This window comes from Neoarius graeffei, chromosome 3 (assembly GCF_027579695.1).
Source record: "Neoarius graeffei isolate fNeoGra1 chromosome 3, fNeoGra1.pri, whole genome shotgun sequence".
NCBI lineage: Eukaryota > Metazoa > Chordata > Actinopteri > Siluriformes > Ariidae > Neoarius > Neoarius graeffei.
This window is the reverse complement of record NC_083571.1, coordinates 51,549,732-51,566,482: the sequence shown is the minus strand read 5'-3', so window position 1 is coordinate 51,566,482 and position 16,751 is coordinate 51,549,732. Positions and strand designations below refer to the sequence as shown.

Here is a 16,751-nt window from a genome sequence, read left to right as displayed (position 1 = left end):
GCGTGTCAACCAAGACAGCCCCACAACATCCAGAGACTTGAGATACTCAGGGCGGATCTCATCCACCCCCGGTGCCTTGCCACCGAGGAGCTTGCAAACCACCTCAGTGACTTCGGCTTGGGTAATGGACGAGTCCACCTCTGAGTCATCAGCCTCAGTCTCCTCAGTGGAAGACATGACGGTGGGATTGAGGAGATCCTTAAAGTATTCCTTCCACCGCCTGACAATGTCCCCAGTTGAGGTCAACAGCTCCCCACCCGCACTGTAAACAGTGTTGGCAGAGTACTGCTTCTCCCTCCTGAGGCGCCGGACGGTTTGCCAGAATTTCTTTGAGGCCGACCAATAGTCCTTCTCCATGGCCTCCCCAAACTCCTCCCAGTTCTGAGTTTTTGCCTCCGCAACTGCCCGAGCTGCAGCACGCCTGGCCTACCAATACCTGTCAGCTGCCTCAGGAGTCCCGGAGGTCAACATGGCCCGATAGGACTCCTTCTTCAGCTTGACGGCATCCCTTACTTCCGGTGTCCACCACCGGGTTCGGGGATTGCCGCCACAACAAGCACCGGAGACCTTGCGGCCACAGCTCCGAACAGCTGCGTCCACAATGGAGGTAGAGAACATGGTCCACTCAGACCCAATGTCCCCCACCTCCCTCGGAAGCTGGGAAAAGCTCTCCCGGAGGAGGGAGTTAAAGACCTCCCCGACAGAGTGCTTGGCCAGACGTTCCCAGCAGACCCTCACCATACGTTTGGGTCTGCCAGGTCTGTCCAGCTTCCTCCTCCACCAGCGGATCCAACTCACCACCAGGTGGTGATCAGTTGACAGCTCAGCCCCTCTCTTCACCCGAGTGTCCAAGACATAGGGCCGGAGATCAAATGAAACGACTACAAAGTCGATCATCGACCTCCGACCTAAGGTGTCCTGGTGCCACGTGCACTTATGGACAACCCTATGCTCGAACATGGTGTTCGTTATGGACAAACCGTGACTAGCACAGAAGTCCAATAACAAAACACCACTCGGGTTCAGATCGGGGAGGCCGTTCCTCCCAACCATGCCCCTCCAGGTGTCACTGTCGTCGCCCACGTGAGCATTGAAGTCCCCCAGTAGCACAACGGAGTCCCCAGTCTGAGCACCCCTCAGTACCTCTCCCAGGGACTCCAAGAAGGCCGGATACTCTATACTGCTATTTGGCCCGTAGGCACAAACAACAGCAAGAGCCCTCTCCCCAATCCGAAGGCGCAGAGAGGCGACCCTCTCGTTCACTGGGGTAAACTCCAACACATGGTGGCTGAGCTGGGGAGCTATAAGCAAGCCCACACCAGCCCGCCGCCGCTCACCACGGGCGACTCCAGAGAAGTGGAAAGTCCAGCCCCTCTCGAGGAGCTGGGTTCCAGAGCCCAAGCTGTGCATGGAGGTGAGCCCGACTATCTCTAGCCGGTACCTCTCAACCTCCCGCACAAGCTCAGGCTCTTTCCCCCCCAGCGAAGTGACATTCCATGTCCCAACAGCCAGCCGCTGTGTCCGGGGATCAGGTCGTCAAGGCCCCTGCCTTCGACTGCCACCCAATCCACACTGCACCAATCCCCTACTGCTACCTCTGTGGGTGGTGAACCCACAGGAGGTCGGGCCCACGTCACCTCTTCGGGCTGAGCCCGGCCGGGCCCCATGGGCAAAGGCCCGGCCACCAAGCGCTCGCATACGAGCCCCAACCCCGGGCCTGGCTCCAGGGTGGGGCCCCGGCTGCGTTATACCGGGCGACGTCACGGTCCTTGCTTTTTTCTCCATAGGGGTTTTTGGTGAACTGCTCTTGGTCTGGCCTGTCACCTAGGACCTGTCTGCCTTGGGAAACCCTGACAGGGGCATAATGCCCCCGACAACATAGCTCCTAGGATCATTCAAGCACACAAACCCCTCCACCACAATAAGGTGGCAGTTCTAGGAGGGGTGTTTAAAATGTGTAAAAGAAAAAAATAAAAATGTGTACAACAACCATTTTTTTAAAATACGAATGGAACATTAAGTATAGCAACAACAAAAATTGTGAGGGTGGGCGCTGTTGTTTATTTGCTCTCTGAGGGGGGACTGACTTTCCCACACTTTGAAAACCCCTGCTTTAAACAACAGGAACCAAAGTATCCTGTCAAGGTAAAAATCAAAACCTGTAAACATGGAAGGGTAATGCAATAACAAACCAAAATCACAACACCAAAGATGACATACTGTTATCCAATGAGAACAACCTCAAAAACAAACAAACAATAAAATAACCCAGAGTCCTTAAGCAAAGCAAATAATTTATTGTGTGTGTCCCTGAAGATGAGAACAAACAGAAGGGATGTTGAAATCAATCTCATATTCACTAAATAGTCCAATATTAATGGAAAGCCAGTAAGTAAATAGTCAACAAAAATAACGTATGTATAAAATGATCAGAATAAAGATGGTAACCCTGAGCACTAGCTTCCTGTTTGTGGCCTTTACAATGTCAGGAGGGGATTTGCAAATCAATAAGCTTGTGATTACGCATAAAAATGCAGGCATCAGACAAAAACCCATATTTATTACTGGAAAAAACAACAACAACTGTTTTCAGAGATGAACTGGCACCCGATTGTTACCAGCCAGACAACGATGCAGAGGGGAATCGAGTAGGTTCATGAGAAAATAACAGCAAGTGATGGATATTTTTGAGTAAAGATTTCAGTGACATTAAGGTCAGGACTCTGTTGGGGCCAATTCATGTGTGAAAATGATTCCTCATGCTTCCTGAACCACTCTTTCACAATTTGAGCCCGAGTCATCAGAGAAGAAAAAAATCCATTGATGGGATAACCTGGTTATTTAGAACATTCAGATCATCAGCTAACTTCATTTTATTGCCACATAGCATTCCTGAGCTTCGACCTGACCAACTGAAGCAACCCCAGATCATAACACTGCCTCCAGAGGCTTGTACAGTGGCCAATATGCATGATGGGTGCATCACTTCATGTGTTTCCCTTCTTACTCTGGAACTGCGTAAATCTGGACTCATCAGGCCACATGACCTTTTAACATTGCTCCAGACTCCAATCTCTATCCTTCCTAGCAAATTGTAGCCTTCTCTTCTGATTAGACTCATTAACAAGTGGTTTTCTTATGGCCACACAGCTGTTTAGTCCCAATCCCCTGAGTTCTTGTTGCATTGTCCATTTGGAAATGTTTTTACTTTCACCCTTAAACATAGCTGTGAGTTCTACTGTTTTTTTTTAAGCTTCGACTTCATCAAGCATTCAAATGAGGTCTAATCATGGTCAGTCAATTTTTATTTTTTTCTGAGCACATCTCTTCCATAGAGTTGATAATCCACCACTATCCTTCCAGGCTTTAATAATGTGTTTGACAGTTCTTAACAACAAAAGCAGTGAACATATAATGATCTTCTCTTCCTTTTCTGATTTTATTTTTATGTGAAATGTCAGCATTTATCCTCCACGTGAGCAAATGTATTTGATTTTGGATTTTTGTGGAAACCAGAGTTATTGCAGCACCATACTCATTAAATAAATATATATATATATATATATATATATATATATATATATATATATATATATATATATATTAGTGCTGTCAAAAATGTCGTGTTATTAACGCTTTAACTTGACTCAATTTTAACGGCGATAATTTTTTTATCGCGAGATTAACGCTCTGTGACATGATGTAGGTTTTTCATAAGCTTTTGAAACTGCCAGGAACTTGGAACAGAGACTTTGCTTAGAAAAACGATAGCAGCTAGACTGTAATGCCCCGCACAGCCAGAGTCCTCTGCCCTCCTCCCCCAAAGAACCAGCGCGGGCAGGGCGTGCTAGTAGAGATGGGATTTATGGCTCTTTGATGGGATCCGCATCTTTGTGATCCGTTCTTTGAAAAGAGCCGTTCAAAAGACTGGCTCATTTGGCTCTTTTTAAATATTTATTCAGTTTTAAGAAGACAGCGTCTAAAGAAGCCAGATCCCTCTGAACTGTAAACTCAATGCTATCCCAGAAATCCTTCCTGTAATATGCAAATTTGGCCGCCTCTGATTGGACAGCGCGATGCATCAACAGGCAGAAAGTGTAAAAGTACAAAATGTGTTAAGTGAGCTGAAACAGTAAAGATCAGATTCAATGCAATGTTTATCAACGAACAACTTAAAGTTAATATAATAGTGTACTTTATATTATAATCAAGCATGTCAAGCCTACCGTCACTGTGTAACCTGTCTCTCTGATTAGAGTTGTAGACTAACTCAAACAGTAGATCACTTCATTCATGGTTCTCTTGCTAGCCTTGGGACGAAGAGCCACGGTGCTCAGCTTAGGTTTCACTTTGCAGTGGCTGTGTCAAGACGTGTTATGCTTTGCAATAAAAAAAAAACATTGGTACAAAACAAGCCCATTCACTTTTTTATGCTGGTAAGAGAATTACAATGGTTTTTCATGTGACAAAAATGTGCGATTAAATTGCGATTAATCGCGAGTTAACTATGACAGTCGCGACATTAATCGCGATTAAATATTTTAATCGCTTGACAGCACTTATATATATATATATATAATACACAGAATGCTATAAAGAAAAGAGACCGGGGTTGAATTCTGTGGATGAATGCAGCATCTCAGTGACAATCATGTAAGGTGATTAGACAGAGTGAAACACTTCCTAAATGTTGTTTGTTTGAGCTGATATTTTTCAGCCCATGTTACTGACACATTTGAAACACATTATCAGCAGTGACTGAGAGCGTGAAATACATTTACAGGTGTAAAAATACAAAGGAGGTGGATTATATACTTTTTCATTTTTCTGACCAGCATTCTTTTGGAGCAGAAATTTAAAAATAAATAGATGGAGCACAAATTGTCTGATGAGAGAAGTACAAAATTGAACAAAGGGACAGACGACAGAGTTTGGGTTTTTTTTTTTTTGTTTGTTTGTTGTGTGTGTGTGTGTGGGGGGGTTTTGAATAATTATTTTTCAATTTAGTATGTTTGGTATTCACGGTACAAGCTTGGTAAGTCATTCCCAGAACACACACAAAGGTCCTCTGTGTGTGTTTGCTATAGGAGTTTCCCCCACATCATTCTAATTATGTCATTAATAGATGAGATGAGACCTTATGATATAATTATATGACATAACATAACATAAAATCCTACTATTGTTTTTGTCACGATAAATGTTAGATTTTAGCCTGTTATCTAATATCATGCAGTGAATAACACAGAATTTATGGTGATGTTTATTATGACAATTTGACACAGACAGATTAATATCAGAATACATATTCCATATTTGTGGCAAAGCAAAAGCTTACTGAGGAACCAACAAACTAGAAGCCATTAGATGTGGAAAAAAGATATGTTACAGGTATTTTAGCACATCCTCTTACCCAGAGCAACATACACCAAGTTGAACAATTTTTACCTCATCTGCATGTCTTTGAAGTGGGAGGAAGCCTATACACACGCGGAAAGAGCATTCAAACTCCACACAGAAAGGCCCCCATCAGCAGTGAGGCTCGAATCTGGAACCTTCTTGCTGTGAGGTGACAACGGTAACTACTGCACCACCGTACCCCCTCTCATCTGACAGCATTACACAAGAGCAATGGAAGTAACATTTAATGGACAGTAATATTATTTAGAATAATATTATTTACAATTATATTGCTATTTATATTTTTTACATGAACAATAAATATGAACAGTTGAAAAGGTAACATTTCATTTCTATTTGAAATGAAATATTTTGATCATTCAGTTCATCAGTAACCAGTAAAAAAAAAAGGTATCATATACAGCCCCAATTCCAAAATAGTTGAATGTGAAGATTTGTAAATCATGGAAAGCCTATATTTCATTGAAAATAGTACAAAGACAACAGATGAAATGTTGAAACTGAGATTTTATTGTTTTTTGGAAAAAAAAATGCTCATTTTGAATTTAATGTCAGCAACATGCTTCAAAAAAGTTGGGACAGGGGCAAGTTTACCATTGTGTTGCATCACCTCTACTTTAAACAACACCATGTAAACACTTGGGAACTGAGGAGACCAAAGAGAAATGTTGTCCCATTCTTGGTTGGTTTGGCGTGGTCTTGCTGAAAGAAGAAAATTATTTTCCCTGAAAATCATTTTCCTTCCCTGAAAATGATTTTGTCTGGATGGCAGCATATTGCTCTGAAACATGTATATATATCATTCAGCATTAATGATGCCTTTCCAGATGTACAAGCTACCCATGTTATGTGCACTAATGCACCCTCATACCATCACAGATGCTGGCTTTTGAACTGTGCACTGATAACAAGCTGGATGGTCCCGCTCCTCTGGTGAAAACATGGTGTCCATGATTTCTAAAAATCATTTCTATTTTTGGTTTGTCAGACCTCAGGACAATTTTTCACTTCATCTCAGTCCATCCATTATCTGTAGCTGCTTCTCCCGTACAGGGTCGCAGGCAAGCTGGAGCTTATCCCAGCTGACTATGGGTGAGAAGCAGGGTACACCTGGACAAGTCAGTCATCACAGAACTGACACCTAGAGACACACAACCCTTCACACCTACAGTCAATTTAAAGCGACCAATTAGTCTAACCTGAATGTCTTTGGACTGTGGGGGAAACCCACGCACACAACATACAAACTCAATACAGAAAGGCCCACATCAGCCGCTGGGCTCGAACCCAGGACCTTCTTTCTGTGAGTGACAGTGCTAACCACTACACCACCTACTTCACCTCAGTCCATCGTAGAAGAGCTCGGGCCCAGAGAAGGTGGTAGTGTTTCTGGATATTGTTTATCTATGGTTTTAACTTGCATTTGTGGATGCTGCAATGAACTGTTTTCACAGACGATGGTTTTCTGAAGTGTTTTCTCAAGGAGCCCATACAGTGATTTCCACGACAGACATGTTTCTGCTTTTAATGCAGTGTCACCTGAGGGCCTGAAGATCACAAGCATCCAATGTCAGTTTTCAGCCTTGTCTCTTGCATTTCTCCAGATTCTCTGAATCGTTTCATGCTATTATGTACCATAGATGATGTGATCCCCAAATTCTTTTCAATTTTACATTGAGGAACATTATGCTTAAATTGTTGCACTATTTGCCCACACAGTCTTTCACAGAGCAGTGAACCCATCCCCATCTTTACTTCTGAAAGACTCGGCCTCTCTGGGATGCTCTTTTTATACCCAATCATGTAACTGACCTGTTGCCAATTAACTAACATTACACAACATTTTCAGTCTTTTGTTGTCCCTGTCCCAACTTTTCTGAAACATGTTGCTGATGTCAATTTCAAAATGAACATATGTTTTTCAAAAAAACATTCAAATTTCTCAGTTGCAACATTTGATATGTTGTCTTTGTACTATTTTCAATGAAATATAGGGTTTCCATGATTTGCAAATCTTCACATTCTGTTTTTATTAAGGTTTTATACAGTGTCCCAACTTTTTTGGAATTGGATATAGAATTTATTATTGCGCTGCAAAATATGCTTTAGTTTGAACCAAACGATTTTCCCTGCAGACGAGAACACAGAAGAGGGGCTCTGAAATCAGTCTCATACTCACTAGAACCTCCAACATAAAAAAGGTAGATTAAAAAAAAAAAACAATTCAAGAAAAATGGCACATATAAAATGATCAGAGTAAACATGGCAACACTTAGCACTAGCACGCCTGGCTTCTTGTCTGTGGCCTGGTTGGTGTCAGGAGAGGCGTTACAATTCACGATACAAATATATAGTGTATATAGCATGCATATATATAAAAAATATATGCTCATTTTGGCAGCACAGTGGTGTAGTAGTTAGCATGGTCGCCTCACAGCAAGAAGGTTCCGGGTTCGAACCCAGCGGCCAGCGAGGGCCTTTCTGTGTGGAGTTTGCATGTTCTTCCCGTGTCTGCGTGGGTTTCCTCCGGGTGCTCCGGTTTCCCCCGCAATCCAAAGGCGTGCAGTTAGGTTGATGTGGGGTGGCCTTGGGCTGAGGTGCCCTAGAGCAAGGTACCTGACCCCTGACTGCTCCCTGGGCGCTCTGGTGTGGCTGCCCACTGCTCCGAGTGTGTGTGTGTGTGTGTGTGTGTGTGTTCACTGCTTCAGATGGTTTAAATGCAGAGGATGAATTTCACTGTGCTTGAAGTGTGCATGTGATGAATAAAGGTTTCTTGTTCTTTTATACATGTTACTACACACACAATTACAGGCATTGCTGATAAAAAATATATTCATTTAAAAATATATATCTTGGAAGGATCTGGCACCCAATTCCAAATAAAGATGCATAGAGTAAAAATAGAGCAGGATGGGAAGAAAATAACAGCATGTGATGATGGATATTTTTGAGTAAGAATGCTTTCTAATGTCACCAGCTGGTGAAGTAGATGCTCACAGAGCCTAGCTCCCAATAACAGTACTCTCAAAATTATACAAATATTGTCTGCTTTGCAAATGTATCTTACAACTGGACTCAGAATCATCTCCAGCAGGTCACTGATTAGGAGGAAAATGGCGTTGACTGAGATTCCACCTCCACTCTTATGATGTTGGTACAGAATACTGAAAGTCCAAAGCAGAGCTAGAAAACCCACACATGCACCAGTGATGAGGACGATGGAATAAACGGGTTATTTTTTTCTGTCCCAGATAGCAAAAATCAGTTGAATCAACATTGAAATAGCGTTTGGCAGAAAACATTGAAATAATGTTCAAATGATATTGAAAGTGTCCCCTTGAATTTGGGTTGAATCAACGTTGAATTTTCAACCCTATCAGCATTGAATCAAGTGATTCAACCATCATCTAAATAGAAATTTCTATTTAGATGATGGTTGAATCACTATTGATTCAATGCTGATAGGGTTGAAAATTCAACGTTGATTCAACCCAAATTCAAGGGGACATTTTCAATATCATTTCAACATTATTTCAATGTTTTCTGCCAAACGCTATTTCAATTTTGATTCAACTGATTTTTACTATCTGGGAATTACTCAAGGGCACCTCAGCCCAAGGCCACCCCACATCAACCTAACTGCACATCTTTGGACTGTGGAGGAAACCCACACAGACACGGGGAGAACATGCAAACTCCACACAGAAAGGCCCTCGCCGGCCGCTGGGTTCAAACCTGGAACCTTCTTGCTGTGAGGCAACCATGCTAACCACTGCACCACCGTGAGAAATTGGGTTGATGTTTCACCGTACACAATGATGGAAAGGCCTGTCTGTGGACATGAACCAGATATGATATGAACCAGAAAGGATTATACAGTCTTTACCTGGACAATAAAATATTGCCTCAATACAGTACTAGCAGTTAAACTTGCTGTACAATTCAAATAACTGCCTGACTAACAAAATTTGAATATTTGCTCCAGTTTCCCCCACAGTCCAAAGACATGCAGGTTAGGTTAACTGGTGACTCTAAATTGACCATAGGTGTGAATGTGAGTGTGAATGGTTGTCTGTGAGGGCCTGTGCCTTGCTGATGGGGCTGATTTATGCAATTAATCTCAGCTACCCAAAGGTACTGAAAAACACTTTTGAAGTTTTTCAAAAGATATTTCTTCAGCTGGATGACCTGAAAGCAAATCCTAAAGTAATGTCTTTGAAAAGTAAACTGCTGTAAAATGTGCAGATTGTCCAATAATGCAGGAAATGTTGCATTTTATGTTTGTGAAGTTTTTTTCTATATACATTTACTTGAAGTACACTTAAAGTTCAAACCTGAATTATACTAAAAGTTAAATGAAAGTTAAATTCTCAGGTGCTGTTCTAAAAATGAGAAGAATTCAGCAGCTAATACAGTTATGCTCAAAATAATAGCAGTGTCTTAAAAAGGTAAGTGTCCAACTTCTTCAAATAAATTGTACTTAAATGAACAGAAATGCATTGTGGACACTGCACATTCTACTTCAAAGCAAGAAATTGGAAAAAATAATTAGGGGCGAAGCTGCGAGGCACCTTAAGTGTTTGTAGGTTTTCTTAGGTTTTACTTGCAAAAACTTGCTGTGCTTGCCTCTGTCAGTCAGCCTCTGTGTCTGCCTTGTCGGTTCTATCTGTTGCCTTGGCAACTTGGGCTGGCGTCTTAGGCGGGTTCACTGCTTGGCCCCGCATTGCTGCTTGTAGCTATATTTCAATTTTTTATTTCACAGAATGTCAAGAAATGCAATGTTCAAAAAATAGCGTTGACCTCTGTCTTTGAAAACTATTTTTTGAACATTACTTTTCTTCATATTCTGTGAAATAAGAAATTAATTACTTTCTCCAATTTCTTGCTTCGAAATAGAATGTACAGTGTCCCTAATGCATTTGTGTTCATTAAAGTACAATTTATTTGAAGATTATTTGACATTTACTTACCTTTTTACAGACACTGCTATTATTTTTACTCTAACTGTATATATGCACTTTTGTATGGCTTTGCTTTTTTTTTTACTTTTGCACTTTTGTAAGGTTGGCCTTTATACACTATTTTGAACAAGTTTAGTACATTTAAAACAGACCAACTGGAAGAACACTATTCAGAACTGCTCAGCAGACAGTAAATGGAAGACACATGTGCAGTGCAAAAGGCTGCCAATTTGTTTGGCATGCATTGAGGTCTTAAGCAGGCAATTTTCTATCTTCTTCTGTATGTCTATGTTCAGCAGACAGTAAATGAAAGACACTGTGAGACGCTGCTTATATTTGTTGACCTTGGTCAACAAATATAAGGCAGGCCATCGGTCTTTTAACTCACTGACTGGTGGTCCTTGATTTACAACTTCCTGCCTGCGAAAGGAAAACGTCTTTGCCATTTTTGCACTGATGATCTGACGGTTGTTCCTCTTCTTAACTTCACTAAGGAGATCCACTCTCTCATGTTCCAAACCTTCTTCTGTTTCTCCTTGTGGGTGAGGGGGTAGAAAGTTCACCTCTGCCTTTCTGGGCTTTTTTACGTTCTTTGCCGGTGCCTGCTCATCTGTTCGCTTCTTTGAGAGAGAGTGTTCACCTCAAGCTCAGGACATCCAAGCTTTTTCAATTTAGATCTGTAGTTGCCCATTTTGTATTTTAGTCTTTGTTGCCATCCATAGCATCCATTAAATGATCCAGGCTCTTTTAGGCAAGGATGTTTGCGAATCAGTGCCTCAGCAACATCAGCTCTTTGTACATTTGTTGGGTAGGCGACATACTGAAACATACTCTCAGCCAGTTTGTCAAGGATGTCTGGAAGAATTGTGGTAAAGTTGAGAGGAGTTCCATCTTTCTTGAAAGCTTCATTTCCTGCGACAAGCACAAGCTCTGCATCATAGGCAAATCGAGGTATAGGGAATTCAGTTGGCCAGCGTTCTGAACGCTGATGTTCAGGTGATGAAAGAATCACTGTGTCCTGTGATGCAATAGAGCAAGTGCTGGTAGGACAGGAGCTCTCTGTTGAATTGACTGAGGCTGCATCTGTATCACTGATGGGGACCTCTGGTGCATTTTGAACAGGATACTCCATATTAGTGAAGGTCATACTGAATGTGGAAGGTTCAACAATGTGAAACACCTTAATAGTGTCCTTGTCCTTGATGTCACTTGTTGAGGAAAGTGAGAAAAATTCATCTCCAAAATCAGTGTCCTTATAATGCAAAGTGAAGTTCCCATCAAGCTTGAACGTCTCTCTCACAACAGACTCAAGTTCTTCCACAGTCTCAGGAATTCCATTAGGCAAGTCCAGTTTGCGTATGTCATGCTCCTGAAGAATGATCCGAAGTTGGGCTTGAGACATTGTAGCATCTGTATGTGAAAACACAACATTAAGCAATTGTTCCATTTCAATGAAAATACAATTTCCTTTTCAGATGGATTTTTTAATGATTTTCACTGAAACAATGTAATAAAAGTAAAATGGCATAGATTAGGCAATTCAAATGTATTAAATTGTAAATAATTCCACAAAAAAGCCACACCAACATTTCACCTTCTCTAAATATATGGAGCTCACATTTCCAACTATTCATTATTACTTTTTTGTATCTGCATGGTAGTCTTGTAAGGTCTTCTGGGTAAAGTCAAGTGTACTGTAATTACCACTTTCCCATCTATGGTATGTAAATGTTGCACTTCAGTGTCACCATACGCTTCCCAGCAACAGTGTATGCTGCCATTGGGAGGATGTCAGACAACTCACTTGGCTCAATCACTTTAACACTTCTTGTATTTTCAAGCTCATAGCTTCTCAGATATTCAATATACCATGCATTTAAACATTTCACAATGAAGCCGACCTTCCCATTTACAACAGCTGTCTGAATCAACTCCACAAAATCTGGCACACCACCTGTTGAGCCATGCGCCAGGATCATTCCAGTGGAGTAACTGGTGCCACTCAAACACACTGTGTTTGCAATCTGGACAAAAGATTCACCGGGGAATTTTGTTGTCAGTGCGGTCTTGATGTCTTCCCTCAGTATAGTCAAATCCACAGTGGAAAGTTTGGTTACCTGTAGAGATGAGTGGAAAAAATTACTGCCATGTAGATGGTATGCAGTCATTAACTGATGCTTCACTGCAAGAGACAGCAGTATGTTTCGGAAGCTGTGGGTATGCCTTACTACACGCTTGAAAAAGCTGTGCTTAGCTTCAAAGCGCATAGTCCACAGCGATACAAGAGGACCAAAAGCCTTTATCAGCTGTGGGTAATGCTCTAAGAAATGATGCTTTGGAATAAGTTTGTCCTGAGGAAAGGCATTCAGGAATCTGTGGCGATGCTCAGAAATTTTGCTATCAAGGAAACTGATAGTTGATTCTGTATGGATTGGAGAAAGGACAAGTTCTACTATGTCCTTAAGATTCAGAAGTACCTGCCATGTTGGTTCATTCTCCGCTATTCTTTCTCCAACTATCAGGGGAAGGAGACGAAGCAAAGCCCAATTTTCATGGGCATTCCCACCCACAGTTTTTCTTGCAGCAAATGTCACTGGAACTGGTTGTGGTGCATCCGTTTTATCTGCCCATCGGTATGGGAACTCTTTAATTAGTTTATTTAATTCATCAAGCATGAAATATTTCCTTTTAATTAAGGCATTTAGGCACAGTGCCAACTCTAAAGGTACAATACCTTCAAATAGGTCATGCAATAAATCAGGAGGGTAGCCAGATAAAACATCAAAATGTTTTAGTTTTTCGGTCAGGGGGCACTGTCTCTTTACCCCACAGCAATGAGATTGACCATTATCTCCTTGTGCGGTCTGAACATGCTCTCTGTGTGCTTGTGGTGTTCTGGGATGAAATGCACCAGTTCTTACCTCACTCACTTGGAACTGGGATCTTTCTCCAACACAGAACCTGCAGACATGTGTACTGGAGAAGCTCTCCACAAATCCTGCAATGGAGTGGGCACCAAGGTTATCAGCAACAACACAATACACAGTACCTTTGACCAGTTTGCCTAAAGAAGGAATGTATAATCCTTCTTCTTCTAGACTTGCAAGGTCTTTTAGTAGTGGTTCTAACACAGTGCTATAGCCAAACATCTTTATATCATCAGCCTTGCAAAGAATGGCAAGGTGGATTGAGGTTAGTGAGGATCTGAGCAGTGCCGGCACATTAGCTAAAACCCAATACACAGCGGTTATTTTGTGTTTTTTTCTTGATGTGCCAAGTGGGTTACACAGTTCAAAATCATCCACAAACAGAATGAGAGAAATTGCAGGATTATTTTCTGATAGCAGTGTATTATTTTTGAAGTGTGTGCCATCATGAAATGATTTGTATTGAGTTTCAGAACTGCTGTTTACTTCACCACTGTGTGTGAGGAAATCCTAGATCTCTTTTTTCTTCAAAACCTCATGTAAGGACTTCAAAATGGGTATATATTAGAAACGTCTCTGCTCCCTGGCACTGAGAATATATTCTATGGGCTCCACCATGGAAAAATGCTCCTTGAAATACTCTTTTCTTTTGTAGGAAGTGGAAAGAGGACCATCACTCCCAAGAGCTAATGTAATTGGGTTTCTCCCACAAAGGTCTGTCACCATCTCTGAGGTCATCAAATCATCAACCTGACAATTATGCTTCTGTAAACATGACTGTATAACCCCTTTTAAAATAGGTCCTGAAGCTGAAGAAATAAAGTGCAGTTCTTCCACTAACTCATCAATACACCTTTGTGGTACATTAAATATGCTTTCCATTTTCAGCAGCAGGTGGGCTACTTTTCTCTCAATCAAGTCAGGCAATTCTCTCATTTCGTCATCTTTAGGATCTTCACTCACTGCACTCTCAGTACCCTCCTCATCAACAGGACTGTCCCCTGCATTTAAAGGATTTACATACCTCTGCACAAGCTCAGACTTAAAGTCATCCAGGGAGTGCGGATTGTGTTTCCGGCTCCTATGAGAGGCAAACGTTCCATAAATGTTTGTTTTGAAATGACAATTCTCAAAAACACAAGACACGGGTTCCATTTTTTTTAAATGACGGCCAATGTGCTCAAAATATTCTTTTTCTGTGGAGATGGTGTTTAAAGAGCAACACGAGCATTTATAAGCCAGGACCTCTGTGTGCCTCACGTGTTGAATGCCCTCTTGAGAGATGCGTTCGCAGGCTGCCCCATGTTTTAAATGAGCAGTAACACTCCCAATAAAGACAAGGGAGTAATTCCCCACAATGGCCATGTTTAAGTCTATAATGCTTCAATAGGTCAGTCTTTCTTGGCGTTTTAAATCTGCACATTTTACATATCCAATTCATTGTTAAAAATTTAAGTTTGTCCTAACCTTTTGTTGCGTTCTAACAGCTCCTCGTTTCTGAAAATGAAGAAAAGATCAAGTTAGAATGCACCGCGTGTGGAGCACCACATAACAAACACCCAAAACTTAACTAAAGCTGTTCAGCTGTTTAATGGCGTCGCCCCAACGCCAAACTTTCCCTCACACTTCGTGAAAGTCCACAAGCCCAGTCCGATATTTACTTTTAAGTCCATTTTCACCGTGCTGTCTTCAGTCTGCATGTGGTGTGTGTGCATGCAGGAGTGCGGGAATGAGCAAGGATCTCTTTGTCTCTCTATCCCGTTCTCACGTGCGTCTTCACTAATGTGTGCATGGCATGTTTGAGCGAATAAGTACAAGTTTCTGTCTCTATCGCGTTGTTGTGCATGCATGACTGGGAACGAGCAAGGATTTCTTTGTCTCTCTATCCCGTTCTCACGTGCGCATATGCTACGTCTTCACTAATGTGTGCATGTCGTGTTTGAGCAGGTGTAAGTGCGAGTTTCTGTCTCTATCGCGTTGTCGAGTTATTTTGCAAACCACCCAAGCAACCCACTCACCCACTTCTTGCTGATGGACATAAAATTAAGAAATTAAAAAGTATACTTACTTGCCAAGTGAAACGGTCTCTCCCACGCAGTTATAACTTGCAGTCTGGCAGCATCCATAAAATGGCCGTTGATCACTTCCTCTGCGTGTGACGTCACTAACTTAATATTATGAAATTTTACTAACGTAATAGTTATCCTTGTTAACTGAAAGCAAAAACGCTTCTCCAATATCATTGGATTTATGAGTTAGCTTTCTTTATTTTTAGGTTTGATCAACTTCTTAAAATAAGTTATGAACTTAATAAAATAATAGACATGTAACAAAATGTGTTTTTCATGTTGAAAAACCTCATTTTTTTGGGGGGTAATACTAACTAACCTCCTGAATCATTTTTTAGAGTGATGTGTCAGCCCTGTGATGACCTGGCGACTTGTCCAGGGTGTAGATACCCCGCCTTTCGCCCGTAGTCAGCTGGGATAGGCTCCAGCTTGCCTGCAACCCTGTAGAAGGATAAAGTGGCTAGAGATAATGAGATGAGAATACATAACATGTCATAATAAGTCTGTATAGTAATCCTCAGTCACTGTTTTATCCTACTCAGTATGGTGGTGAATCTGGAGCCTATGCCAGGAACACTGGGCGTGAGGTGGGATGGGGTTCTTGTCCATCAGAGTACCATGTGTACAAGCACATGTTCACTTAACCACTATTTTTAACCACACTACCACAAAGAGGAGAACTGGCCAGTGTTGTTGAAGCAAATTTCTTCAGTCGCAAGCACAGACAGTCTATGGTCGCAAGTCTCGTCATCAACGGAGCTCGAGCTCTTCTGAAAGTTCTTCTGAGAGACGGTTATTTGGACCATTCCAAATACCGGCTGGTACGGTAGAATTTTCTGTTCGTTTTTTCCTTACATGTTGCACACACAAGATTTGCACATAACCATAAATAATAATCTATTCTTCATAGTTCCTTGTGCTCTATTAAAATTCTAAATTAAATAAATGAAATTCAATGAAATATAGGAAACCCCCCTCCCACAAAATGGTCTCACCCAGAGTGCACCCCAGGCTCCCGTCCAGTGGTGCAGTGTATGATGACAACAAAATCAACATATATTCAACATTGATCAAATGTTTCCTTCAACCGTTACACTGATTCGAACACATTTTTTTCAACTTTTTATTTTATCAGTGGTTGATTAATGGTTGATCCACCATCAGTGTTCAACTATAACTGTAAATCAACCATCTTGACCAAATATCAACATTGAAATAACATCATTTGCTATCTGGGGTGTTTTCATAAAAATAGCATGTGGGAAAATGATGGTAACAGTCATACATGGCTTGTTCTCGCTTCTGCTTCTTTATGTGCTGTAATAAAATATGGTATGTGTAATAAATAAAGCATTTTGGAACAGGCTGTTATA

At 41.5% G+C, this 16,751-nt stretch overlaps 1 protein-coding gene across 1 annotated transcript; it reads right to left on the bottom strand.

Annotated features, from left to right (window-relative positions):
• Window positions 1–10,965: 10,965 nt before the first annotated feature.
• LOC132882569 (uncharacterized) lies at window positions 10,966–15,445 on the bottom strand. Its single transcript, XM_060915662.1, has 6 exons — window positions 15,378–15,445; window positions 14,777–14,806; window positions 14,334–14,390; window positions 13,304–13,380; window positions 12,424–12,499; window positions 10,966–11,792 (listed from the first exon to the last, which is right to left on the bottom strand). The coding sequence occupies exons 3-6, from the start codon at window positions 14,359–14,361 to the stop codon at window positions 10,966–10,968; spliced, it is 1,008 nt and encodes a 335-aa protein (XP_060771645.1). The 5' UTR covers window positions 14,362–14,390; window positions 14,777–14,806; window positions 15,378–15,445.
• Window positions 15,446–16,751: the final 1,306 nt, after the last annotated feature.